Genomic DNA, 26,865 nt, shown 5'->3' with positions numbered 1-26,865 from the left:
TCTACACACATGGGCCCCCAATTTAGGTACAAGAATGGAGAAGGGAGGAGGGTCCCAACCTAGCTAAAAGAGAGAGATGCAAAAAGTTCTGGCCAAGAGTCATACTGACCTGGGTGCTTGCTGAGGGCAAAGGGAACACAAAATGGGTAATGGAAGAGAAAATGTACATATTTGTGTGTGTACTTGTATAGATTTACATAAACTATATACTCTTGACTAGTTGTACAAATGAGGGCTTTGTATGTTGTCTTGTCTTGATATATATACATTTATGTAATTAACTTTGCCCCCTCCCCCCTTCTAATTATTCTACTTAAGACTATATGACCTTTTTTTAAAAAAAGATTTTATTTATTTGTGAGAGAGAGCACGAGCAGTGAGGAGGGGCAGAGAGGGAGAAGCAGGCTCTCCGCCGAACAGGGAGCCCGATGCGGGGCTCGATCCCAGGACCCTGGGATCATGACCTGAGCCGAAGGCACATGCTTAACCGACTGAGCCACCCAGGTGCCCCAGACTATATGACTTTTATATCAAGGGGGATTGTGACTAAGGGAGAAAAGTGAACATCTCATAGGGAGAAATTTGTGAAATGTATCTTCTCTTCTTGCGAAAAGGGTGTGTCTTTATTCCAACAGGGATAGTTGCAGCATGTCAAGCAGAACCACGATATTCTTTCTCTTCTTTGGAAATTTACGTATGGATACAAGGGTGAGTAGAGATGCTGGGTAATCCAAAGGGTGAACTGCACTGGTCAATATAGAAGTCCTCCCTTCTACTGGAAACTTAGCCACAGAGTTCCAATTAGATTTCACCAGCGAGAGCCACTTGTACAGAATTTGGAAAAGAGAAGGAGAAATAAGGATTCTCCGGTGCTAAACTGCAGACAGGTTAATGGGCCTCAGGCAGCCAATGTAAGACTGGCCAACAGCTTCCACACATCTTTCTGGCAGTGGCCCGCCCTGGTGCTACAGCAGCCGAGACCCCCAACAGTAGTGGCTCCTTGCAATTCCTACCCTGGCGGATGGCACAGGGGCCTCCCTCCCCTGCCTTTCCCCAGGCCTTCTTCTAATGGCTGTGTAAGCCCAATTCCCCATGTTAAATCCTTTCTTACTAGAAATGCCAGTTGGTAGTGATTTATGATTTCCTGATCAAACTCGTAACTCAGCAAGTAAAGGCACTGAAAGAAAAAATAATAAAAATGCGAGTGTAACTTAAGGTCAGCAAGCATTTTATTAAGCAACTCCTATGGCAAAGTCATTGTGCTTAAGCAATGAGAAATATTATGTGTCATTTAAGCAGAGCCCATTTGTCCACAAGCCCTTCTCATATGATCTATGGACCTAGAGTACCCAGGACACTGGGCAGCGCAAGGTAAGAAGGGAAAAGCAAGAACTGTTTTGTGAAGGGTTGTCCATTTAAATAATGATCCAAGTTTTGAGGCATCCTATTTGGGCATAAGCCAAGCCATGACAGATTTCTTTAATTTAAAAAATAACTTAAGGGGCACCTGGCTGGCTCAGTTGGTGGAGCATGTGACTCTTGATCTCAGGGTCATGAGTGCAAGCCCCACCTGGGGTGTAGAGATTACTTAAAAATCTTCAAAAATAAATAAATAAAATAAAAAATAACTTAAAAATCAGCCTTATCTTCTGATAGGATGTCAACATTCTCAGAGCTGCCCTTTCTCAGTTTCAGCATATTGAGCCCAAAGGAACTGAGGACAATTAACATAGGAATGTCACCCTTCAGGAAGGCCAAGTTGAGGAGACCAATGTGTCTACAAGTCAGCTAGCTTTTGTCTGTTCTGGGGAACTCCAGATTCTGTCCCCTTCACTCCTGGAACCAGGCATTCGCAAACAAATTTACACAAATATGTCTCTGCTGAGAAAATAACTCAAAGCACTTAAGTTACTAATGTTGTGTCAGTAAAGTCAATTCTGCTTGCAGAGGCCACTTCACTTAAACATAAAAAAAAAAAAACACCCAAAACAACAAAAAACACAAAAACCCTACATATTAAGAAGTTTTAAAGTTAATTCGTTTCTTTCAAACAAAGAAATACTTCGAACTTTAGTAACAATACATGGGTCCAAGTTAATAACCAAGGACATGAGATAAAAATCTTACAAGGATTTCCCACAGTTCCTAGGTTTCTACATAGCAGCAGTAAAAGTAAATTCAATATTGGGTTTACATTTTATTCAAAGGATAAATACAAAATTAGGAAAGCAAGAGATAAAAGTCAAAGCAAATATGCTCAGTATTTCAAAACAACTCTACATACAAAGCAAATAGGGGGAAAAAAGCCCCCATGAATCGAATTGGCTACCTGTATTCAAGTCTACCAGAAACTTGAATTTACTATTTCCCTTGCCCGGGAACTACCAGCGTTCATTGTCTCAGAAATTCTCCATCCCATTAGGGGCACTGTTTGAAGACCAAGCTATCTAACAAGTCCATCTCACACTGAACTTGCCACAGAACATCCATGACTGAGAATGCCACACTGGCATCAGTGAGGACAATATGAGGACAAGAGTGTCACCTGAAAGGGGCTATTGGCAGAAACAAACTGTAGTGACTCTGGTACATGTGGACCTTTGCAGCCTGGATGTTGTAGGGCAACCTAAAATTAATGGACAGCCACTTCTTCATCCCACAAATTAAGAATGTATTAGCTAAGAACCACGGGGTCATTTCCCCTTTAGGTATAATGAATCTAGAATTCTCCATAAATATCCCGGCAATTCTCCTTCTAAGACCTCACTGTATTTACCTCCATTTCAGAACACATAAAACTGAGTGATAGAGGCAAAAATGAGCTCCTAAAGACTCCCCAAGGTGTGCAACAGCTGTGAGTTCCAGGATACACCTTATTAAGGCTCTGGTTTTTAAATTGTTGGATGCTTCTAAATCACTCAGTATACTGCAGAAATTAAAAGCATATGAAAACATGCCAAAAGCTTTCATCCTAATACGTATAAACAGTCTTTTTAATCTTATACAAACAGAGGTAGACTGATAAGTGAGTGGAAGGAAAGAACCATAACTCTATCCAAAAAGCGTTTCTCTAATTGTTTACAAGCTCCATTTTTTATTCCATATTTTCAACTGTACATCCATACTTCATTTTCAAAAATCTCTTGAAATATGAAAAGGAAAATATGGCTACATAACAGCATTAGGAGAAATACATATGAGAAAACACATAGTGAATCTTGGAATTTGAGCCAATAAATCATGTTAGTATGAAGTTCAAAACGTGGCCTTTCAATCTTGGAAATAATCTCTTGTACACATGCTAACCAAAAAGAGAATAATGAATTTATCTTATTACACACATACTTCCAGGGAAGGGTAAGATGGTTAAATAACCGATAACCTGGCAACCTGTCTGTATATTATTACAAGATGTTTATAGCCCCAGGATGTTTAAGCTAATAAAGTTCCTACATCATTTTTTTTTCCTACATCATTTTGTAAAATGAAGGAGAACTATTTACCTTCAGATTAATGAGAGAAACTTAACTCTTACTTCTTTTCCTCATCCAAAAAAGTTAAAAATTTCTTTTTCTTAAATGCCACTCCAATGAAAAACAGGCCTCTAAATTTTCAGGGAAATTATTTCTTGGCCTTTAGTAAGTACTCAGTAAATACTCCTAGCCAACTGAGGAGAATTCAAAGATAACTGTTTAATAAAAGTAAAGCTGGATTTTATGCCAAAATGTGGCCCATGGAAAAAATGACCCACGCTGTCTGGCAGCCCCAGGCTTTGCTGCAGAGCAACATGGAGACAGAGATGAGACTGGGCTCGGATCTACAAGAAGGCAAAACAGCACAGCTATTCATTCAAACTACCCTGGCATAACTCTGTCTCCTGCAGAACACAGCGAGGGCTGTAAGCACTAGGGATGGAGATTTTCGCTTGCTGTTTATAAAAGGATCCTGTAAAAGGAATCTTTGTTCTAGAATTAACAGGTTGCCAGATACTACAGAAACTTTAGAGTACACGCAGTCTTGCTACTCACCCATCTTAAATATCCTTCTTTTGCAACTATCAATTCACTTACGCAAAGCTGTTGATCACTGTATACACTAGAAATTCGCTAGAAACAATATTCTCGCAAAAAATTTTTTACAAGACTTGAGAAGGTATAATATCTATCAAGTATGACGTCAAAAAGTAGAGCCTTTGTTTTATCTAATGATCCTTTCTAAAACAATTGGCAAGTTGGAGTGGAGACATGAAACTTTTGATTCTATTTATCCAATCATCTCTACTTTAAAAAGCAATAGTAATGAATTCTAGCATCAGAAAAGTTTACTAACAACTAAACACTGGCTACATTCTTAGTGCAATACAATCTTTAACACACCTACAAGCATGTACACACTTCAAATATTGGCAAATTGCTTCAAAATACAATTCTCAGTAACTTTTGGTAATTTATTCACAGTTCAAGGTTAGAGTTCTTGGACTTACAAGACATGAGGAAGGAATGACCAAATGGCTCAGTAAACTACACATTTATCTTAAAGAACAGAAAACTGAAACAAAGCAGATTCTAAAATCTCCAGCTCACAAGCAGTATAATTTAAACAAATACCAAAAGTTTTATTTAAGCAAAAAAAAAAAAAAAAAAAAGGAAGAAAAAGACAAAAAAAAAACAAAAAACACAAAAAGTCAACCACAGAACGTTTAAAAAGCTAACAGGATCATTTCTGTATTCATTCTGAGTACCATAAGAAAGGTAATTCAAGAATTTCCTAAAACATTCTCATTAGCCATCATTTATGGTAGATTCCATAACACTGATATCAAGCTATTACAGACTTACAAGTTAATACAGCATAACTTTACAATCTTGCGAGTCAACTATGATTTTCATTTTAAGCCTGGAAATTATTGGTTCAAAGCAAATGTTATCAGTCCTATTGGTTGTCATGTCATAGATCTGAAGATATGGTTAAACTCACCAAGCTAGGGAAATACTGATATATTAATAATCCTTAAATATTGTGAGAAAAAACTGATGTGTTAATTCTTCTAAACTTGAGATTCTAACATGAAGAACAAAGAAAGTAATCTGTAGTATGTTTTCATGAAGAAGACACTCTTATCTGGCAGTCTGGTAAACAAAACCCACTAAATATGTGAACATAAGGCTAAAATACCTTCCTTTACCATTCCCTTCCATTTCTTTGGCCTTCACAAATTCCATGTGAGCTATGATTTCTTTTTCGACAAGTACTTTTCAGTGACATTGTGCTTTTTAGAAAAATCACTTGTCACATACAATAGTTAACATTAATCTTTCCCTTTTATTGTTACAGTATATCCTAAGTTTTTAAACAGATAAAACACTGACTCCAAAGGACTTCTTAAAATATGTTTGTTAAAGCAAACATTTCAGCTGGTCTTCCTTCTTTGAAGACAATATAAGTAAGTGCCAAATGAACATTACCAAAGAGCTAAAAAAAAAAACAAAAAAAAAAAAACAGGGCTCCTTTTCCTCCTGTCCTCATGATTAGCTTAAGTCAACAGACCTGTATTCAGAAGGATAAGACGGTATCATCTTAGAAACTTTTCACAAAACTAAGAGAGAAAATCTGTGTTAGCTCTCTTAACCCCCAGCCCCAGCTGCACACCACCCTGTGTCCACTCCCCTTGAGTAGTATTTGATGCTTACTTCTTTCTCCTTGTGCATTTCGCCTTTACCTTCCTTAGCATACCACAGATAGATGGTCTACGCAGCGTGCGGTAAGAGTGCACTCTACAAAATGCATCTTCCACCTCTTGTGAACATTATACGCCCCTAAACTTGGACCATTATTTAACAGCTCACCTCCACTTTTCCACTCCCTCACCCAATGATCTTGGTCTTCACCACTGATAAGTCTGCCCGACAAGCAGACTTTGCTTTCAACAAGATGTCCTTTCCAGTTCCTGGCACAGTGACTTGCCCATAAAAGGATGCTGACACAATTACAGGACACTGAAAACAGTGAACGTTAATTTTCCTCTTCCCATTCATTCCTGACACAGGGAATTAAAAAAAGACAGAAAAGCCAACTGACTGCAAAGTAACCATCATTTACTGGGCCATGTATGAGATGCTACCCATGACCCCAGCCTAAAAAGGGCTCATGGCTGAGGTAAGGAACTCTAAGTTACATATGAGTGAATTTAAACTTTAAATGTACTACAAGAAAGAACTTTTTATATAAAAGACTCCTTTTGTAGCATACCTTTCTTGAAAAATCAGATTTTCTTATCTGTTAATATTACATTCATTTTAACTGGGCATGCACATTTATTAGTGATTTGCCTCATTAGAGTATCTTTTTTTGTGTTCATAATTAATACATAAAAGCATTTAAAAATCACTACATTAAATAAAGTAAGAAGCAAGAAGGGACAAGAAGGAGAAACCATGTTTATTTGGAAAATATCACTTCTTTGTTCTTCAATATCAGCTTTTGATATCCAGTTCAGAACTTATCCTAGTTTGAAGTGTAAATGTGTGTGTGTGTGTGTGTGTGTGTGAGAGAGAGACAGAGGAAGAGAAAAAGAGAAACTGAAAACTAATGATTGACTTCACGTATTTGTTCACTTAGAACTGACTCAAACTTCAGACCATTAAGAAATGCTACAAACCCATACAAATCACAGACACAAAATGCTAATTTAACATAAGAAATGACACTACACACATACTAAAACTAGCAGGCCTAAACAAAATAATCTCAGAAACAATTAAAATGGATAAATATAGCTATAGTAGCTACATATATATAGGATATCAATAGTAAACTTATTTTATTTTTAAAAACAACCAGGTTTCTAGTCTCCACCTAGGAGGACAGTCCTTCCAAAGTACCTCAAAATATGCAAAGTATTTTTCTAACCCTAATACACAAGCAGAATTCTGTGCTCCCCTTGCAGCAATAGCTATTAGAAAATCTTAACCTCACCAAGAAATTCAAACACAGAAAAAAGAAAAAACATGAATTTACTTAAATAATTATGCTAAATACCTTACCTTCACAATTGAAAGGCAAAAACTCTAGAAAGAGAAAGACTTCACCAAAACACAAACACACTGCCCTATAACCCCCAAGATTTGGCCAAAAAGCCCCGTAAAGAAATTACTACTCACAACATGTTGGATGTCAAACTAATATTCTACTCTATTTTAATCTAAATTGTTAATTTCCATTTCTGACGTAAACCAGCTGAAGGCACCTTGATATCACTTTACTTATTTGTATCTTCTTCATTCCTAAATATATTTCAGGGGTAGAACACAGACAATAGAGAAATATACCTAGGAAATAATACTATATTCGATGCAATCCTTCACTAGCATCAGTGTAAAGCATACAGCTTTCTTTCTCTAAGCCTAGCTCAACATATACATTTATAGTCAAATGACTAGTCAAAAGACTTGCAAATCTTCCAAACTACAAAGAACTTCCAACTGGCAGGATGGTACTAGTTTTATGCAAAAAGGCAGTAAAAAGTTAAAATTCACTGCAGGAAATTTTTCCTTGGGACAAAAAGTAGAGAATTCTACATGTATCAGTACTGATTTAATCTCAGACATATGACAGCAACTTTGTGTGGTGATTTCAAAGAACAAGTCATTAAAAAAAACACATGAAACAAAAAACTACAGATACAAGGAAATAAAAATCAGTTTTAGAAGATGGAAAAACTAGGAGTAGGACACCCCACCTGGAGGTCCCCCATCTTCACAAGAAAACATATGTTGTCAGTTGTCCAAAGCAGCTCAAATTTAAAGTTTCTGCTATGAAATTGTGCAAATACTTGCTGTTAAGAGTGGAGAAAACCAATGTACTACCATACTCGAGCTTCCTACATTAACTCGACCTCCAGATAACAAGCAACAGGTCTGAGACACTCAGGTTAACCTAACTTACATAGAATCCCACCAAGAAAAGCTTTCAGTTTTTAAGTTCTACAGTTTGATTTAAAAACAAAACACAAATTTAAAAACAAATCACAGCATCTTCTCTTTATATGTAAACTTAACAAAACCTTAATTAAATGTCCAATCATTAGCATACATTGCCACTGGCTTTAGATATTCCAAATTAAATGTACTACACTTTCTTTGGGCTGAATGAATAGAAGCATGGTAAAACAGAGGCCAATTATTCTAAAAACACACAATTCTCCCAGACTGAAGTGAAGGGCCCAGAAATCTAACACCCAGCATCCTTTAAAGAAAATGAGAGCTAAATCTCTGTGGTAACGATTCCAATATAAATTCCATTATTTAAACTCCCCCACAAATTACTGGAAAAATATGAGGTAATTTCACAAAAATCACAAATTGAGTGGAATAATTATAACCGATATATAAATAAGGATTTACTAAAAAAGGCTTCAAAGGGTGAATTTTAAATCAAGGTGTTAAATACAAAAGGTGTCTTGTGTTGCTCAATCGCCCAGAGTTGCAGACGCTCCTCACTCTACAGTTACAGATTTGGCAAGATTCCGGGGAAAATCAACCTGCAAAAGAAGCAGTATTTGAAAGACTGTATAGACTCGGGGGAGAGGAGCAGTGACTCTAAGCAAATTACTTTTGCGTATAAAACCAGAAAACAACATGTTCCTCAACCATCTTAATTACAGACTACAGAAAACTAACATTACAAATAGAGTCAAGGGACGCCTGGGTGGCTCAGTCAGTTAAGCAGCTGCCTTCGGCCCGGGTCATGATCCCAGGGTCCTGGGATCAAGTCCCACATCGGGCTCCTTGCTAAGCAGGGAGCCTCCTTCTCCCTCTCTCCCCCTCTGCTTGTGCTCTCTGTCAAATAAATAAAATCTTTAAAAAAAAAAAAACAGAAAGAAGAAAATAGAGTCAAGGGGCACCGGGATGGCTCAGTCGTTGAGCGTCTGCCTTTGGCTCAGGTCATGATCCCAGGGTCCTGGGATCGAGCCCCTCATCGGGCTCCCTGCTTGGTGGGAAGCCTGCTTCTCCCTCCCCCACTCCCACTGCTTGTGTTCCCTCTCTCACTGTGTCTCTGTCAAATAAATAAATAAAATCTTTAAAAAAAAAAAAAAGAAAATAGAGTCAAATAATGTATCTTAAGAATCTTGAAATGAGGGAAAAGCATTCTAAAGGAGCCAGTTCAGCACAGGAAGTGCTTCTCTGGTCCTCTATAAAAGGGGCAGCCCACTTGGGAGGGTCACGGGCCTCAGGCAGCTAATGTTAGACTGGCCAACAGCTTCCACGAATCTTTCTGGCAGTGGCCCGCCCTGGTGCTACAGCAGCCGAGACCCCCAACAGTAGTGGCTCCTTGCAATTCCTACCCTGGCGGATGGCACAGGAGCCTCCCTCCCCTGCCTTTCCCCAGGCCTTCTTCTAATGGTTGTGTAAGCCCAATTCCCCATATTAAATCCTTTACTAGAAATGCCAGTCGGTAGTGACTTATGATTTGTGTGTAAGAGCAGGACGTTGGGCTGTCATGATGACCGGGAGACTGGGAATGCTAAGTCCTGCAATGTGCGGGGGCATCCCAAACAAAGAACTGCCAGCCACCCGGAAGGAAACAGAAAACACATGGAGACTCCCCAAGGAGGTAAATCTCCAATCATAGAGGTAGGCTCCAAGGTTCCTTCAGGTTCAGCGGGTAAGAAAAGGTTATGACGTAACTACACACTGGGCCGTGCAAATGTAACAGGTGACAGATAAATATTTGAAGGATTTCTCAAATGCTATTGCTAAAAATTTAGAAGGAAAACTAAGAGTGAACCAGGTAAAACGTGAACTCAAGATTTCTCCAGGGGCCCATCACTTACATCATAGCCTCTCAGCACAGCAAGGTGGAAAGCCAGCAGCTGTAAGGGGATCACGCTGAGAATGCCTTGCAAGCAGTCCACTGAGTGGGGTACCTTGATTGTTCTGTTTGTGTTCTTAATGGTCTCGGTATCTTCCTTATCACAAATCACCACTGGGCGTCCCTGGGAAAGAAACACACACACACACACACACACACAAAATCACTGGTAAGCAAAGGCAGAGCTGTTGCACATGAACGTGCAAATTCTGCACTGCACATATACACGTGGCCTCCCTGACTCACAATCCTAGGGATAACTCAGATTGAGCTCACTTGCAGCCAAGGAAACGGAAACTTTGTGGGATTCTGTAATTTGTTTAAACTCACACAACTGAGAAATACCGAGCTCAGTTACCAGTTATCTTCAGGGCTTTATAGAAAAGCCAAATGATCTGAAGAAAACACAGTTAAGCACAACACCTGTAATATTAACGTAAAACCCAGTTTCTCCTGAAATATACTTTTAAGAATATTAACTTAAAGGGGAGCAGCATACACTAAGAGAGAGGAGAGGATCTGGAGACTAGGACCTCAGTTTTGGTCTTGGTTCTGCTTATTATGAGATCTAGGAGCTGGGTCCTGTCAAAACTCTTGAGTATCTCAGATTCTTCACACGTAAACCTCAACATGTTTTGTAAGCCTCCCACTAGGCACTGGTCTATCACTTTAAATGTCATGAAATTCAAATAAGCTTTAGTGACCCAACTCTTAGATAATTCCCAGTGCCCTCCCAGCAGCCCCTACTTACCTGCCTGGCAACCACCTGCTGAAGAGCATTCTGACACTTGGCGTAAGTGTGATCTCTCATGATAATCATGATGACAGGCATCAACTTATCCACCAAAGCCAGAGGGCCATGTTTCAGTTCACCAGCAAGGATGCCTTCAGAGTGCATGTAAGTGATTTCTTTGATTTTCTAACAGGAAAGAACTAGATTAGTCTTCAGTCTGTTATTCAAAAACCCATTCTTACGTAAATATTACATAAAACATCTGCTGTCCAGGGACACGTGGGTGGCTCAGTTGGTTAAGCATCTGCCTTTGGCTCAGGTCATGATCCCAGGGTCCTGGGATCGAACCCCAAGTCGGGCTCCTTGCTCACCAGGGAGACTGCTTCTCCCTCGCTCCCTGATTGTGCTCTCTCCCACTATCTCTCTCTGTGTCAAATAAATAAATAAAATCTTAAAAAAAAAAATCTGTTGTCTGAAGTCACTATTTATCCAAAAGTATAAAAGGACCTCTGACCTGTAAATATAGGTTAATAGATTATTTCTGAACTATCAACAAGTAACTGGAAGTTTGTTCATTAATTAGAAATTTTAAAACCACAAAAACTTTGTGAAGATTTTAGGTGATCATGAATATATTCCTATTACTCTGTAACTGTTCTTTTACTTGCCTCATGTTTACTTCAATGAAATCCCACACCTAGAGAATTTAATCTTTTATTTATTAACATTTGGAGAACAAATTAACCCAAGTAACTTGCTAAACCCAAATCATGGTGGTAAAATGTACTTGATATTCACTTTTGAATATTGTGTGACCCTTTCTCAAGATAACAAATCAGAGTGCATAAATACAGAGACATTTTCAAAAGTCCCACCTATTTCACTGGATCTAAAAGTATGACTGTGTGCCAGGTCCTTAAGTCCACAGACATAATTATAAGTGAGAAGACTTACCAGTGCCCCTTCAAGACAAGTAGCATAATGATAGCCACGTCCCATTATCAAGACTGACTTCTGATGATAAAGTTCTGTTGCCAGTTTCTGAATTTCATCATCCATGCTCAGTACTTCCTTAATCAAATCTGTTAAGAAGTAATATTAACAAAGTCTATGAAAAAAGGGCAATAAACTGAACTGATATAATAACAATGATATATTGGCAGCAACCAACAAAAGACCAATGTTTCTATTCTGTAATATCAGTAAAGGATTTTTAAACACATAGGTGCCAAAGAAGAAAGATCTTTTTGACTAAGTAGCTAAAAGCCACAGCTTCAAGGACAAGAAGAGACTTCACCCATTAGCCACTCCCTTAGACAACAAAAATCTACTGTGTGAGATCTTCGTACCAGGCAGCCGCTTCAATCCAAGCATGATCTCTTTGCGTCTCTCTTGCATGGAGATCCTGTCATCACACATCATGAGGGCAAACATGACAAGGGATACAAACTGGCTGGTGTAAGCCTGGAACACCACAGAAAAGCAGAACTAGTTGCAGTTGCATTTTAAGAACTTGGAATTTTTAATTAAAAAAAAGATGAAAATAAAGAATTCCCTCCCATTGGTTTTATAAATATATATTGTCCATTTAAAAAAAACAGTGTTAGCTGACAGCAAACTGAACCAGTACTTGGGAAATCTATCACTATCACTTCCTTTTCTGAATTTGAACAAATGACTTAACTTTTATTTCCAAATACAAAAGTTCCTTATAATCTGGATGCTTACCAAATCCCTAACACCCTCAGAAGGGAACAGAAACATGCAAAGGAAGGTGAGCAGAGTGTAAATCTGCACATGCATAACCAGATTAGGTTTTTCATATAAGTCAAAAGCAAAGCATTGAAGGACTTTCCCTAAAGGTACTTGTACTGGCTTTGCTGGTTGTTGTTTGTTTTTTTTTTTTTGATTGTTCTTTTGATTTTTTTTTCACCTTTGCCTATCGCTTTTTCCTCACTCCCACCTTTTTTTTTTCCAGTTCAGCTCAAAAAAAATTTTTTAACCTTAATTGTAGAAAAGTGGGTAGAAATAAGAATCATCATCATTCTTAGGAATAATTAATAACATGGTATTAATAGCATTTGTGAATACCGCCTCCTAATCTTTACTGCCTTTCTTCTTTCTTTAAATGGTTAAGAAAATTAATTGGTAAGTATAATTTTATAACTTGCTCTTATTCTTAATTTAATTGCAAGCACTTTCCCAAGGAAGAGTGCCTTCTTTCTTGTTTACTAGTGTTTGATATGCAGTTTTGAAACCAGAGTAGTTTTTCATCTCTTTAGGTGTCAGATGGCCCATCTGTTAAAGGTACATTTACAAGATTCTGATGAGAATTAAATGAGACCAACGTAAAGCATTCAGCATAATGCCTGACACACAGGCTCAAAACAAACTTTTACTGATAAAAGCTTGAACTAAGAGACATTTATTTTCCTAGGATAGAGAACTGTGAATGTTTTAAAACATGCAGTCAACTACCAAGACTATTTTCATTCCCATTAGCTGTATGAGAATGTGAGAGATGAGTGTTTTGCCACATTCTTTGCAATACTGAAAATTATCTTTTTAATAAATTTATACCATTTGTCTGCTAGACAATGGTCTCTCACTACTACTTTATCATACATATCATATCTTAAATCTGAAAAGACTGTTTTCATGTTCATCAGCCATTTATGTTTTCTCTTTTAAGAACTGACTATATGTTCTTGTTTCTGGACTTGGAGTTTTTGGGGTTTTTTGTTTGTTCTTAGTTGGTGTTAGGAAGGTCTTTACTGTTATGTTTCAAATACTTTTTCCCAGTTTGGGTTAAACCTTTTATAATGGTGTTTATTAAATTAAAAGTTTTATTTTTTTAACTTTTAAGTAGTATTTTTAAGCTTAATCCTTCCATCCTAACATCAGTTAAGTATTATTAAATTTTCTTAATTCTATTGTTTTCATTGTCTCTCTTTGATTTTTTTCTTTTTAGTCCATCTGAAATTGATTTTAGTGCAAGGTGTTAACTTGTGTTTTTATTCTTATAAATAGCCAATTTTCCCTCCATTTCGCCCACCCTTTCTCTATTGGCTTGTGCCATTTCCTATAGTCTCAGTCCTCTGATACCCTGGAGTCACGTTGCAGAACTGATTCTGTCCCACAGATCTGCCATTTCTTTACAAAACAATCTTCCCATCCAGAAGTATGGTATTTCTATCAATTTGTGGTAAAAACCTAAAAGTCTATAAAGTTACATAGTTTTCATCTATTCAACAAGTGTTTATGGAGCATCTTATACAGTGCTTGGTAAAGTTATTTTTAAGCATTTTTATAGCTATTGAAAATAGAATCCGCCTCCAAACACACACCCCCATATTTCTTCTAAGTAGCCACTGTCAGTTTATAGAGAAAATATTTGTATATATTTTATATAAAACACTTTATACGAATTCTTCCTCATTCTAAGAAATCTTTAAGACTTGCTATTTTTAAGCTCCACAGGAGTCCATCATATCAATTGCAAATAAGGAGAATCTTATTTCATTTACTCTTCTCTATTATTAGTCTCCTTCTGCTCTATTGGGTTTCCTTTTACCTTTTTTTTTTTTTTTTTTTTTAAAGATTTATTTATGTGAGAGAGAGCATGCACGCACAGGGCAGGACAGGGGCAGGGAGAGAGAGAGAGCGAATCTCAAGCAGACTGACTCCCTGCTGAGCAGAGCCCAAAGCAGGGCTCCATCTCAGGAACCTGAGATCATGACCTGAGCTGAGATCAAGAGACAGACACTCAACTGACTGAGTCACCCAGGCACCCCTGTACTAAGTCTTTTTTACAGTAGTTCTGATACCTTTTTAATTCACCAGGTATTTAAAGAAACTAAATTTTACATTTCAGGCATATGTTTTCTTATTTATATTTTTATTATTGAATCATCAGGACTATTGTAGTGTGGCCAGCTGCAGTATTATGTATAATTTTAACATAGGAAATTTATTCTGGGTTTTCTTGTAGATTATAGGCTGAATTTCTATTACTCTTCTCTGGATAAGGAATCACTTCATAAGTGACTATTTTCCTGTCATAATAGGAGGATAATGAGCCTCCTGTATAATGAAATCACAATCTGCTAATGCTCCTGACCTTCCCAGTAGTTAAATGAGACTCCCTACTTCTTCTTGCTGAGCCTCACAGCGGTCAGCTGCTCATACATTTCTCCACAGCTACCTGTCCCTGTGCTATGATGTGATCTACCAGAAGATTGGGATTTTTTCCCCATAGCACCAGTGTGGATTTGCAGTCTCTTGCCTTCAGGCTAATGAGCACATCTGTATTCTAAATTGCAATCCCTTCCAGTCTACCTTTTCCTACTGACGCTTACTTTTCAATAAACCAATTAATCACAAAACATATGATCAGGACAGGGGGAGAGACCCAATATCTGGGACCCCTGGCATACCTAAACTCTTTCCAACTCAAACCAATCAGATGAGTTCCAGTTCCTCGAGCCCACAACTAAAAATATTACTCTACAGAGTAATGTTTCCTTATTTGGACTTAAGACATCTCAACACTGATTTTTAAGTATAAATATTAAATAGCTTTAACGGATACATTTTTCCATTGCATTTCCATTACAGCTTAATTTCCAATTTCATGGTTTTCATTTCACCAATATATACCAGAAAACCAATTATGAGAAAAGTAAGTTACACCTCACACTTAGAATTTACTGAGGTTTGAAAGAATTTACCAGGAAAATGTTGACTCTGAACTTTTAAACTTGGTTTTACTTTATATTCAGCCAAAAGCTTATATCAGTTTATTTTTAAAAATCAACATAAGTCAGTACTGTGGTTAAATTTTAAACACCTGCAATAACATAAAAAACTGCTACATCTGCACACTTATGCCCATCAATTCTTACAGAAATATCAAACTGTCTATGGTCTGGTATTATGAGAAATTTAGTAATCTCTCTAACCCTGAGTTTTTCAGGTGAAGTTCGGGATTTATAAACAAGATTATAGAATTCTTAGGCTAGGTCCATCACAGGGCCAGGGATTAGGACCAATGATGAACTTCTTTGATCACCTATTAACATATAAACTTATATTTGCCATTCAGAAACGCTCTATGACTAAACATTGCAAAACTTTTGTAACTCCAAGCCCAGAATGTCTAAGGCAGTTGAAGAAAACAAAATTACTTTGGAGTCCAAGAAAAAATTAAAGTAAGACTAAACTGCCATACTTACTAAAATTTTTAAGGGAGCTATTTTTTAAAAGACATTAATTAAAATATGTGCTATGAAAAGATGTTTTTTTTTCTTATACAAGATGTAACCAAAAAAAAAAAAAAGACGTAACCATTGGGGGAAACTGGGTAAGAAGTACATGGACTTCTCTACTATCTTTGCAATTTCCTATAAACCCTATAGTTATTTCAAAATAAAAAGATTTTTAAAAAAGGACCTGCAAGAAAGAGAGCTACTGCTAGAAATAACAACATGAAAAAAAAACTCAAAAACATCAACGGTGAAACCCTTGTTTCACCATATGTTAAACAGAAGGAGCCAGACACAAAAGACCTGTATTATACAATCCAATTTATAAGAAATTTCTGGAAGATGACATAGTGTAGCAAGAGAAAGCAATTGTAGCTGCCTCGGGCTGAGGCTGAGAGGTAGGAGTGGGGGTTGACTGTAAAAAGGCAAAAAGGAACTTTTTTCAAGTGAGTTAGTCTTCTAAAACAGGACTGTGGTGACAGTTACACAGCCAAATTTACTAAAACTATACACTGAATATTGGTGAATGTTTTACGGTGGTGAAATTTATACCTCAACAGAACTGAAAAAAAATGGTAGAATCTAGGTGATGGGTATATGGGTGTTAATATGAAATTCCTTTAACTTCGCTGTGTGTTTGAAAATAATCATAATAAAATGTTGAGAAGTGACGCCTGGGTGGCTCATATGGTTAAGCATCTGCTTCCCTCCGCGTGGCTCACGATCTCAGGGTCCTGGGATCAAGCCCCACTTTGCGCTCCCTGCTCAGTGGGCAGTCTGCTTCTCCCTCTCCCTCTGCTCCCAGCTCCCCCTTGTGCTCTCTCTAATAAATAAAAAATCTTAAAAATAAATTTAATAAAATGTTGAGAAAATTGAAGTTTTTGTGAACAATAGAATTAGAAATCAAAAAAACTGTAATTCCCCTGGCAGCTGACAGTTCAAGCAAGATTTCTGGAAGGCAGCTATGCTCACCACTATACCACCAACACAGACTCAAGAAAGATTTTTAAAAAGGTAAGTCAAGAGCACCCATTCAGTGGTATGACCCCATATCCCACATATACTATGGTGAAGGCCTTGTTTCACCATGTGTTGTGAATAAAGGGGCCTTGGAATTCCAATCCCTGATCAAAGCTGTCTGGATACTGTTCCAAAAATCCATAAGCTGCTGCTGAGGGCAGCTGGTTATTTATTCAGGCACAGAATGGAAACCCAAGCACAAACATCTTACATGTTTTAATTACCACATGGAGAAAATTCAGGTTTCAGCTTTCTGTAAATTACAGTGTTAGCAACATCAAAGTAACCAAGAAACAAAAAACCTCAGAGTTTTTACATAAGAATCACAAATTAAAAAAAAAAATTCTGAAGAGGAAAAAAATTCAAATGTGGTTCTGTACATGTTAACATCATCTTCCACACACCCTTAATTAGAATCAAATCCACCAGTACCTACGCATCCTATTAGACCATCAGCAGTAAATATTATGCTTAAGCAGAAAACCAGAAATGTTGAAATCATAAAGAGTAATACAACTGTGGAAAGAGAACATCTTTTGTATTTTAAGATTCTTATTTTTATTACTAATACTAAATTTATGGATATTCCAATTTCAAAGAGCCAAATAGTCTCAATAGGCCTTAAAAAAAAAAGGTGCTTCAAATCTCCACAGGTACAGTGGAGAAACAGATATTGTCATATAATACTCATTTTAATTTTTTTAAATCGGCAAATTTTATACCAAAAAGTGTACACCCCCTTACAAACTTTCACAGGTAATATGTATATTTTGGTATATTTATTAGAAGCTATGAGTATGTAAATTAAAATGTCAAAAATGATTAGAATTAAGCTGGAGGTTTCTAATCTGTTATTTTTTCTAATTCCCTACTATACTTAATAAAAGAAGGACATCAGACTTACCATGTACCCCGCTGCACCGGCAAGAGGAATATAAGTGATGAATGGAAACAGCCAGCATGTATGTTATATACACTTGTCCCTTTTAACCTCTTAAGATGGGAGTGAGGGACGGAAAGATAAGTGTTTTATCTACTATTGACCGTTAAACCTTACAATAATTACAATGATTGGTAAACTACAGGAGTTCTATAAGTGCTAACAAATGAACTATATGGTATGGATTAGTGTGTTTCCACCAGTACTATGATTAGATAACCAAGAGAACTAAGTCAGGAACTTACCTTCGTGCTGGCCACACCAATCTCGGGCCCAGCATTAATATGAACGCCACAGTCTGTCTCCCTCGATATGGAGCTGCCCACGGTGTTCGTGATCCCCACAGTTAAAGCTCCTCTCTCCTTACAGTACCGAAGACCCATCAGGGTGTCTGCTGTCTCACCTATGTAAAAAGGAAGACAAAAGTAACACACAGAGCAGTCAGCGGACACTGTTTCTTAGATGCAAAAACAAAGTTTCACTTTCACGTTCAACAGTATTATTTTGGTTTTTGGTTTTTGGTTTGTTTTTTTTTAAGATTTTGTACTTATTTGCCAGAGAGACAGCGTGAAAGAGAGAGAGAGCAGAAGCAGGGGCAACGGCAGGCAGAGGGAGAAGCAGGTTCCCCGTTGAGCAAGGAGCCCAGTGTGGGACTTAATCCCAGGACCCTGGTATCATGACCTGAGCCAAAGCCAGATGCTTCATCAACTGAGTCACCCAGGCGTCCCACAGTATCATTTGTTTTAAGTAAAATTTAAAACATGCACTAGGGGTGCCTAGGTGGCTCAGTTGGTTGAGCGTCCGACTCTTGTTCGGCTCAGATCATGATCTCAGGGTCCTGTGATCGAGCCCCACATCAGGCTCCATGCTCAGCGGGCAGTCTGCTTGAGATTCTCTCTCTCCCTCTCTGCACCACCCACGCTGCCCCACAGCTCGCATGCACGCTTTCTCTAAAATAAGTAAGTCTAAAACAACAACAAAAAACATGCACTTTAATAAATTTGTAAAACTTTGAATAGTAAGTTCCTACTTTTTAGGATCTCCTTTCTTTCTTTGTCTTTGAAAACTCAGCTCCTTGAGTATAAAATGTGTTAATTTTACTAATTCACAGAGAATTACATAATATCAATATAAATTACTGTATTTGTCAGGTCATCTGCAATACCTGTTTATTGTTAAATATCAGTTTTTGCCAAGATATGCTATAACTGAATGACTTCCTTTTCCTTCAAGTCTTTAAAATTAGCATACCTGACTGACTAATGAAAAAGCAAACATCATCTCGAAAAACTGGCGTGTTTCTATCCAGGAAATCACTGGCAAGCTCCACCATAACAGGCAACTCAGTCAGCTCTTCAAGAACTTGACGTGTCTGCAGAGAAAAGATGATTTGGTCATATCACCTGACTTCAAATACTCTTTATTCTCACTGGACTATTTAGATTCAGTGTACACTTTTTATTTTTTCTGATTACAAAAATGACACACATGCATTGTTAGAAAATATAAACAATACCTATTAAAGCATTAAAAATAATCAAAATCCCACCAGCCAGGATATAAGCACTGTTAGCATTTTAGTACAAGTCTCTCTGGATAGTTATCAATGCATATATTCTTAAAAGCAATACACCTACACAAATAAACTGTCTTGAGAAGTAGAAAAAGCACTGAGTTAGCTTGTATATTATCTTTAACTTCCCAATTTCTAATCTTGAAATGACAATTCATATAATACCAAGTCACTGAGAGATTTAAAATGAGATAACCACAGGTATATAAACACCCCGTGAAAAATTAAACACTTCAAAAGTACTATGTATTCGGGAGCCTGGGTGGCTCAATCATGAAGCATCTGCCTTCGGCTCAGGTCATGATCTCAGGGTCCTGGGATCGAGCCCCGCATCGGGCCCCCTGCTCCGCGGGAAGCCTGCTTCTCCCTATCCCACTCCCCCTGCTTGTGTTCCCTCTCTTGCTGTGTCTCTGTCAAATAAATAAATAAAATCTTTTTTAAAAAAATACTATGTATTCATAAATTAGTACTGTTTCCAAAAAAAGTCAACACACTTTAGAACTCTTGTTTAAGAAAGCTCACTATTTCTAAATTTTGTAGGATGGAGGATGAAGTAGGGGGTAGTATGCTTCTATTCAAACAGCACCTTAGCATTTTTTTTTTTGTACTAATTTCCATTCTAATTCAATTCCTTTTACTCTAAATTCCTTTTACTCTAAAATTAAACAATAGAAAAAAATAAATTTCAGACAGCAAAAATTTTAGGCCCTACAGAGATGCATACATTTCGTTGTAGTGGAGATCACAAACTTCTTTAGGCAAAGGGCCCCACTCATCTCTTGCCCCATCACTGCATTCCTCCTTCACCGGAGTGAAGAACATATAGGTTTCCTTACTTCATATCCCTTTAACTTTCTTGTCCACAAAAGTAAACTAAATGGTTTTTTTCTATAACTTTGGCTTGGCACTTTTTAACAACGTTATAACATCACTTACAGAAAGTCTTCAAAGATAAAATCTTATTTTTAACTAATCTTTTCCATTGCTGTATTTTACTTAACTAATTATACATAAATAAGTTACTGACCCTAAAATGCTGGACGTTTTTCCTCAAACAAAAATCAAACTCTACCCCCTCATTTACAATATAAATGTTACACTGAAATTATATTCTTCAAAATAAAAAGAGAAAGATACCAATCTAGCAACTTACCAGATATTTTAAAATATACCCCACAAAAGTCATCTCAAGGTATCTGTGCTAATAAATGTCTTTTTCTTTCAGTGGAAGCAACTCTTTATAAATACACAGCATGACATATTTGCATCTTAAAAGAATATACTGTTAAAAATTCTATTGTATGTCACTGTAAAAACCGAGACACAAATAACATTTTGAAAAGCAAACTAAGAATGATTTTAGTTGATTGTTATTCTTCAGGATACATATATTAAAAAAGCATTTATGCATGTGTCATTCACTTTGGACTCCACCAAAAAAACACATAAAAAAACCAAAAACCAGATAGAATAGAACTGACGACACTATTTTGTATGATAAACCCCAAAGGGACTTCTAATGTTTGTTAACTATAGTAGTCTCAGCATCTACCAAAAAACAAAACAAAACAAACCTTACATTTTCTCAAATTTCGTAACTGGAGAATTCTAACATAGCATATACTTTCTGCCCTAAAATTCAGGTTTACCATTAGATGAAACATTAATCATTTTTTAAATTTCTGAATAGAGGGCTCACTCTGTAACAACAGATCTAAGCTACCAGGGAACTGGCCAATCCCTTCATTTACACTCATGTCTTTATTTTTTTTCCCCATGTTTGAAACAAGCACTTTCTTCTTCTTCTTTTTTTTTTTTAAGATTTTATTTATTTATTTGACAGAGCGAGAGAGCACAAGCAGGGGGAGCAACAGAGGGAGAGGGAGAAGCAGGCTTCCCGCTGAGCAGGGAGCCCAATGCGGGATCATGACCTGAGCAGAAGGCAGATGCTTAACTAAGACTGAGCCACCCAGGCACTCCGAAACAAGCACTTTCTTAGAACTCTCCCCTTCAATATTGCCTAGACTTTCCTTTTTAGACCATGTGATCTGAGAAGTGGGTGGGTTAGAGAACTGAGATGTAAGGGCTGGACAACCACCCAGTTTCCATCACTAGTTACATGACTGGCTCCCACAAGTGCAGATCATAGATATTTTTGCCCCCAAATCACTAGGTCATAAACTTTGGAATCAACTCTAGAAGTAGAAACTGAATGTGTAAGGGTCTTCTGTACTTACGGGAGTTGACCACAACAGCATTATAAATGGTGTCTTGATAAGAAAACTGTATCTGGATCCTGATTTATTGGACTAAAAGACCATTATACTCCTAAGCTTCTGCACTGAAAACCAACATACATCTTTGATACAGAATATCAGCTTCCCAAAAATTAATTCAAAATGGATTAAAGACTTAAATGTAAGGCCTGAAACCAGGGACTTCCCAGAAAAAAACATAGGAACAAAGTTCTTGACATGGGTCTTGGTGATGATATCTTGGATATGACACCTAAAGCATAAGCAACAAAATAAAAAATAAAAAGGTGGGATTACATCAAACCACGGCAAAAGAAACCAACAAAGTGAAAAGTCACAATACAGAACAGGAAAAAATATTTGCAAACCATGTATCTGGTAAGGAACTAATATCCAAAACATATAAAGAACTCATACAACTCACCTGAAAAAAACAACCCAATTAAAAATGGGCAAAGACCTGAATATACATTTCCCCAAAGAAGATATACAAACAGCCGACAGGTACATGAAAAGATGCTCAACATCACTAGTCATTAGGGAAATGCAAATTAAAACCACAATGCGATATCTCCTCATGTCTGTTAGCATAGTCATCATCAAAAAGACAAGAGATTAACAAACGCTGGTGTAGATGTAGAGAAAAGGGAACGCCTGTGCACTCTTGGTGGGAATGTAAATTGGTGCAGCCACCATGAAAAACACTATGGAGGATCCTCAAAAGATTAAAAATAGAATTACCATATGATCCGGCAATTCCATTTCTGGAAGTATATCCAAAGGTAAAGAAAACACTAACTTGGAAAGGTATCTGCACCCTCATGTTCATTGCAACATTATTCACAAAAGCCAAGACACAAAAACAATTTAAGTGTCCCTAATTGCTGAATGGATAAAGAAGCTATGGTGTGTACACACACACACACACACACACACACACACACACACAGAGGAATATTATTCAGCCATGAAAAATGAGGAAATCCTACCATTTATGAAAACACGGATGGATCTGTGGGCGTTTTAACTAAGTGAAATAAGTATCACAGACAAAAACATATACTATATGATTCCCTTATATGTGGAATCTAAAAAACCATACAAAACAAAAACAGACTCATAGAAAAAGGGATCAGACTTGTGGTTACTAGCGGTAGGGATGGGGGGAGGGGAATTGGAGGAAGGTGGTAAAAGGTACAAACTTCCAGTTATAAGATAAACAAGCACTAGAGGTGTAATGTACGACATGAAGATTATAGCGAACACTGTTGCAGGATATATAGGAAAGCTGTTAAGATGGTAAATCCTAAGAATTCTCACCACAGAGAAAAATTTCTTTCCTTTATTGTTTTTCCTGTACCTCTACGAGAAGATGGATATTAACTGAACCTATTGTGGCCATCATTTCACAATGTATCTAAGTTGAACCATCAAGCTATAGGTCTTAAACTTAGACAATGATGTCAATTATTTCTCAGTAAAACTAGAAAAAAATCTGAATAATTTTTTTTTTAATTTAGCTTCCAAAAATATAAAGAACAAAGTCTGACAAGAAGCAGACTTCCTTCATTTGCAGAAATGTGCCTACCAAGTAAAATCCTGTTGAGGTTCATACACGTTACCAGCCATCTGTCTGAGCCAAGAAAATAATGATAGCCAAACCTAATGACTGCTCCTACAGAAAAACTTTCCCAATCTTTGCCTTCCATGAAGTCACTGCAGGTCTATCTGTATATCTAAAGATCTTTCTAAAGCAAAACTTCCATTGATAAATAATTCCAAGCAGCTATATTAACATTTCTGCCCCAACCTTCCTGATTTTTGTCTTAGCAACATAACAAGGTAACATCATGTTTTAAGAAAGCATATTTTACATGGTGTGTTACAGACACCTTCTGATACCCAACATCAAACAGTTAAAATCTTAAGAAGCCACTTACTGCTACACCAGCATGGTAACTTGTCCCACAGGCAATAAGAATCAAACGCCGACACCTCTGGATCTCCTTAATGTGATCCTTCAAACCGCCCAAATTCACTGAAATAAAAGTTTGTGAATATAATTATTTAGGAAAGAACCACAGGAAGTAGGTAATCACTTTTCGTGAGTGTCCACTGCCAATCTGGAAAACAACATTACCATTTTAAAGAATTATACATGGTTTTGAAAACTAAATTAAACTGTCTAACCCAAACTTGTAACTAACCGTACTCATCCCCTTGCAGGCCCACACACCTACAGTTTTTATCTCACTCTACCTTGTCTGGTCATTTTTCCATTCCTCTCTTTAGATTACAATTTATCTCAATGGCAAAACCACAGGGGCACAGACGAGAGAACACTGGGTGCTAATGGCTAGAGGTGGGGAAGGGACTGACCACAAAGGGGCACAGGGTGTATGGAAGGCAATGGAACTGTGCTTCATCTTGGCTGCTGTGGAGGTTAGGGTTATGATCACGTGGTGGAGGTTTGTCAAAACTTATAGAATTATACATCAACAATGGTGAATTTTATTATACCTGATTATATCTCTTTAAGCTACCGGGGGGCGCATGGGTGGCTCAGTTGGTTGGGCGACTGCCTTCGGCTCAGGTCATGATCCTGGAGTCCTGGGATCGAGTCCCGCATCGGGCTCCCTGCTCGGCGGGGAGCCTGCTTCTCCCTCTGACCCTCCCCCCTCTCATGTGCTCTCTGTCTCTCTCATTCTCTCTGTCTCAAATAAATAAATAAATAAATCTTAAAAAAAAAAAAAAAATAAGCTACCGGGGAAAAAATGGACTTAGTTACATTCATTTCCCACATGAACAGTGTTCCCCCTACCCCCAGAACAGTGCTCTGAACACAAGAAAAACCCCCTCTCCTTTCAGTCTTTCCCATCTCAGTAAATGCCACCCCCAGGAACCAGATGGCAGTGCCCTCAACTGCTCCTATCCCTCTCTACAACCACCCCAAAGGTCCTGTGAGCGCGCCTTCCAAGGGGGACTCTAACGCCATCATGTAGTCCAACATCTCCGCCCCGGACCAGAGCAACACTCTCCTAACTACTCTCTCTTCTATCCCCGCCTCTTAGAGCCTGTCCCACACACAGCCTGAATAAAATAATCTTTTAGAATGATTCTTTAAAAACATTAAATGAGGGGTGCCTGGGTGGCTCAGTCACGAAGCGTCTGCCTTCGGCTCAGGTCATGATCCCAGGATCCTGGGATCGAGCCCCGCATCGGGCTCCCCGCTCCATGGGAAGCCTGCTTCTCCCTCTCCCACTCCCCCTGCTTGTGTTCCCTCTCTCCCTGTGCCTCTGTCAAAACATAAATAAAAATCTTAAAAAAATAAATAAAAATAAAAACATTAAATGATCTCAAAACCTTCCAATGAGTCTGTCCTCTTTCTGTCCCTATGGCTATTTATGGGTTCTTCTAAGGGCATCTTGTGTAAAAATACTTCAACACAAGGCTTGTTTTCTACCTGTGAGAAATTTTCGTTCAACATCCATTTACTAATATTTCCTGAGCACCCACCAAGTGAATATACTTCCAAGGCACTGTGTGGCTTGTCTGAGAAGATAGACATGCACGCCCCAGGGCAGCATCCTCCTGCCTCTGACACACCCTCCGTCTGTCTATTCTGCCCGTGCTGTCTCCCCACACTTTTTTCTACCTTCATTGGTCATAATATAAAACCAAAGCATATGTTTTGCTTTTTATTTTTCTGAGTAACTTTATGGTCTCCCTTTTAAATTTCAATACTAAGAGGGCATATTAGATCTCTCTGTTTTTTTAAAAATCAGCAAGGTAAAAAATAAAACCACAAAAAGCTTCAGCAGCTTCCCAAATAACTTAGAATAAAATCTAAACTCCTTATTATGTCTTCAAGTGCCCACATGCCCTGTCTCCTGGTTAACTCTGACCTTATCTCCTAGTACTGTCCCTCCCACCCAAGCACTGAAGCCAGACTAGCCTTCTTGCTGTTCTTCCCTTGACCAAGCGCACCCCTGCCTATAGTATTCTTCCACAGACCTTGGCATGTACTGCAAAGGTCTGGGAAGAAAGCAAACAATATTAAGAGGCTGGGTTAAAGTCATGCAATGGCAAATCAGTCTGGAGATGACTCAGTATAAAAGGAGACAATCGGAAAGACGTGTATTTCAGATGATGACCAAGAATCACAGGAAGTAAGATGGTGAGATTAGCTGGGTGACAACTATTTCCCTAAAAACCAGCAAATTCCCTACTAGCTGAAGGAGGTTTGAGGTAGTTCTGAATGGAGTCATCCAAGGTCTGAATGGATGATGCTTTTGAGAAAAGCCTAATTCTGATAAGGTGGGCCACAGCTACTAGAAGCAGCAAGAGGGTGCCCAGGTGGCTCAGTCAGTTAATCGTCTGCCTTTGGCTCAGGTCATGATCCCAGGGTCCTGGGATCGAGCCCCACATTGGGCTCCCTGCTCAGTGGGGAGTCTGCTTCTCCCTCTCCCTCTCTCCCTCCCCCCCTTTCTCCCTAATAAATAAAAAAAATATTTAAAAAAAAAAAACAAAAATAGAAGCAGCAAGAGCGCCCAGAGGACAGGAGCAGGGATGGAGCATGTTCAGGAACACTGCTGAATACCTGAAGCTAGTCTGGCTCCACAAAGGATCAGCAATGTGACCTCTGGCAAGATGATCAAACTGACAGAGCGTCAATTTCCTTAACAATAAAAAAAGATAAAAGCTATCCTGTTTGCATTATAGAACGTTTATGAAGGAGAAGGAGATAACATCCATAAAAGTGCTTTTTAAAATTCTGAATTTCTGAAAGTTTATCTGTCTTCCCTTGTGAAATAAATCCTTTTCTGGATCTTTCTTCCATAAATACCATAGGTGGCCCTTACTGCTGCTCTCCCAGTTCTTCCGGCTCAACCGCCTTTAACAGCCCCATCTCCCCACATCCGCAGATACATGTCCTGCTTCTCTTCTCCCCTTCCCCATCGCTTCAGCCCAGACAGGACAACATCCTTAGTGGCAACTGCATCTCAAGCTTCCCAAAGAGAGGACCAGGTCTCACTACTCTTGGAATTTACAGTGCCCAGAACAATCCCTGCTAAATAGCAAGTGCCCACTAAAGGTTTTCTGAAGTGAAAAGTTAAATGTTTTTAATGATACACTGGAGGACATGCCCCCCTCCAGGAAAATCATGCTAATACTCCTTTGACAATTTTCAATTGTGACTTTCTAGCCAG

General features: G+C 38.1%; 1 protein-coding gene across 2 annotated transcripts in view; it reads right to left on the bottom strand.

The window, feature by feature from the left end:
* Positions 1-2,189: 2,189 nt before the first annotated feature.
* The window catches only part of GFPT1 (glutamine--fructose-6-phosphate transaminase 1), a 57,893-nt gene continuing 33,217 nt past the window's right edge, over positions 2,190-26,865 (bottom strand). For both annotated transcript variants that reach the window (XM_035001387.1, XM_035001388.1), the window contains 8 exons: positions 23,596-23,693; positions 19,079-19,199; positions 18,073-18,230; positions 11,953-12,067; positions 11,558-11,685; positions 10,622-10,789; positions 9,833-9,994; positions 2,190-8,539 (listed from right to left, as the gene is read on the bottom strand). In XM_035001387.1, the coding sequence (XP_034857278.1) occupies positions 8,495-8,539; positions 9,833-9,994; positions 10,622-10,789; positions 11,558-11,685; positions 11,953-12,067; positions 18,073-18,230; positions 19,079-19,199; positions 23,596-23,693 (995 nt within the window). In that variant the 3' untranslated portion in view covers positions 2,190-8,494. The remainder of the gene's footprint in view (positions 8,540-9,832; positions 9,995-10,621; positions 10,790-11,557; positions 11,686-11,952; positions 12,068-18,072; positions 18,231-19,078; positions 19,200-23,595; positions 23,694-26,865) is intronic.

The sequence above is a fragment of the Mirounga leonina genome, unplaced genomic scaffold, assembly GCF_011800145.1.
Source record: "Mirounga leonina isolate KUSES-001 unplaced genomic scaffold, KU_Mleo_1.0 Mir_125, whole genome shotgun sequence".
Taxonomy (NCBI): domain Eukaryota; kingdom Metazoa; phylum Chordata; class Mammalia; order Carnivora; family Phocidae; genus Mirounga; species Mirounga leonina.
This window is presented reverse-complemented; position numbering and strand designations above follow the sequence as displayed.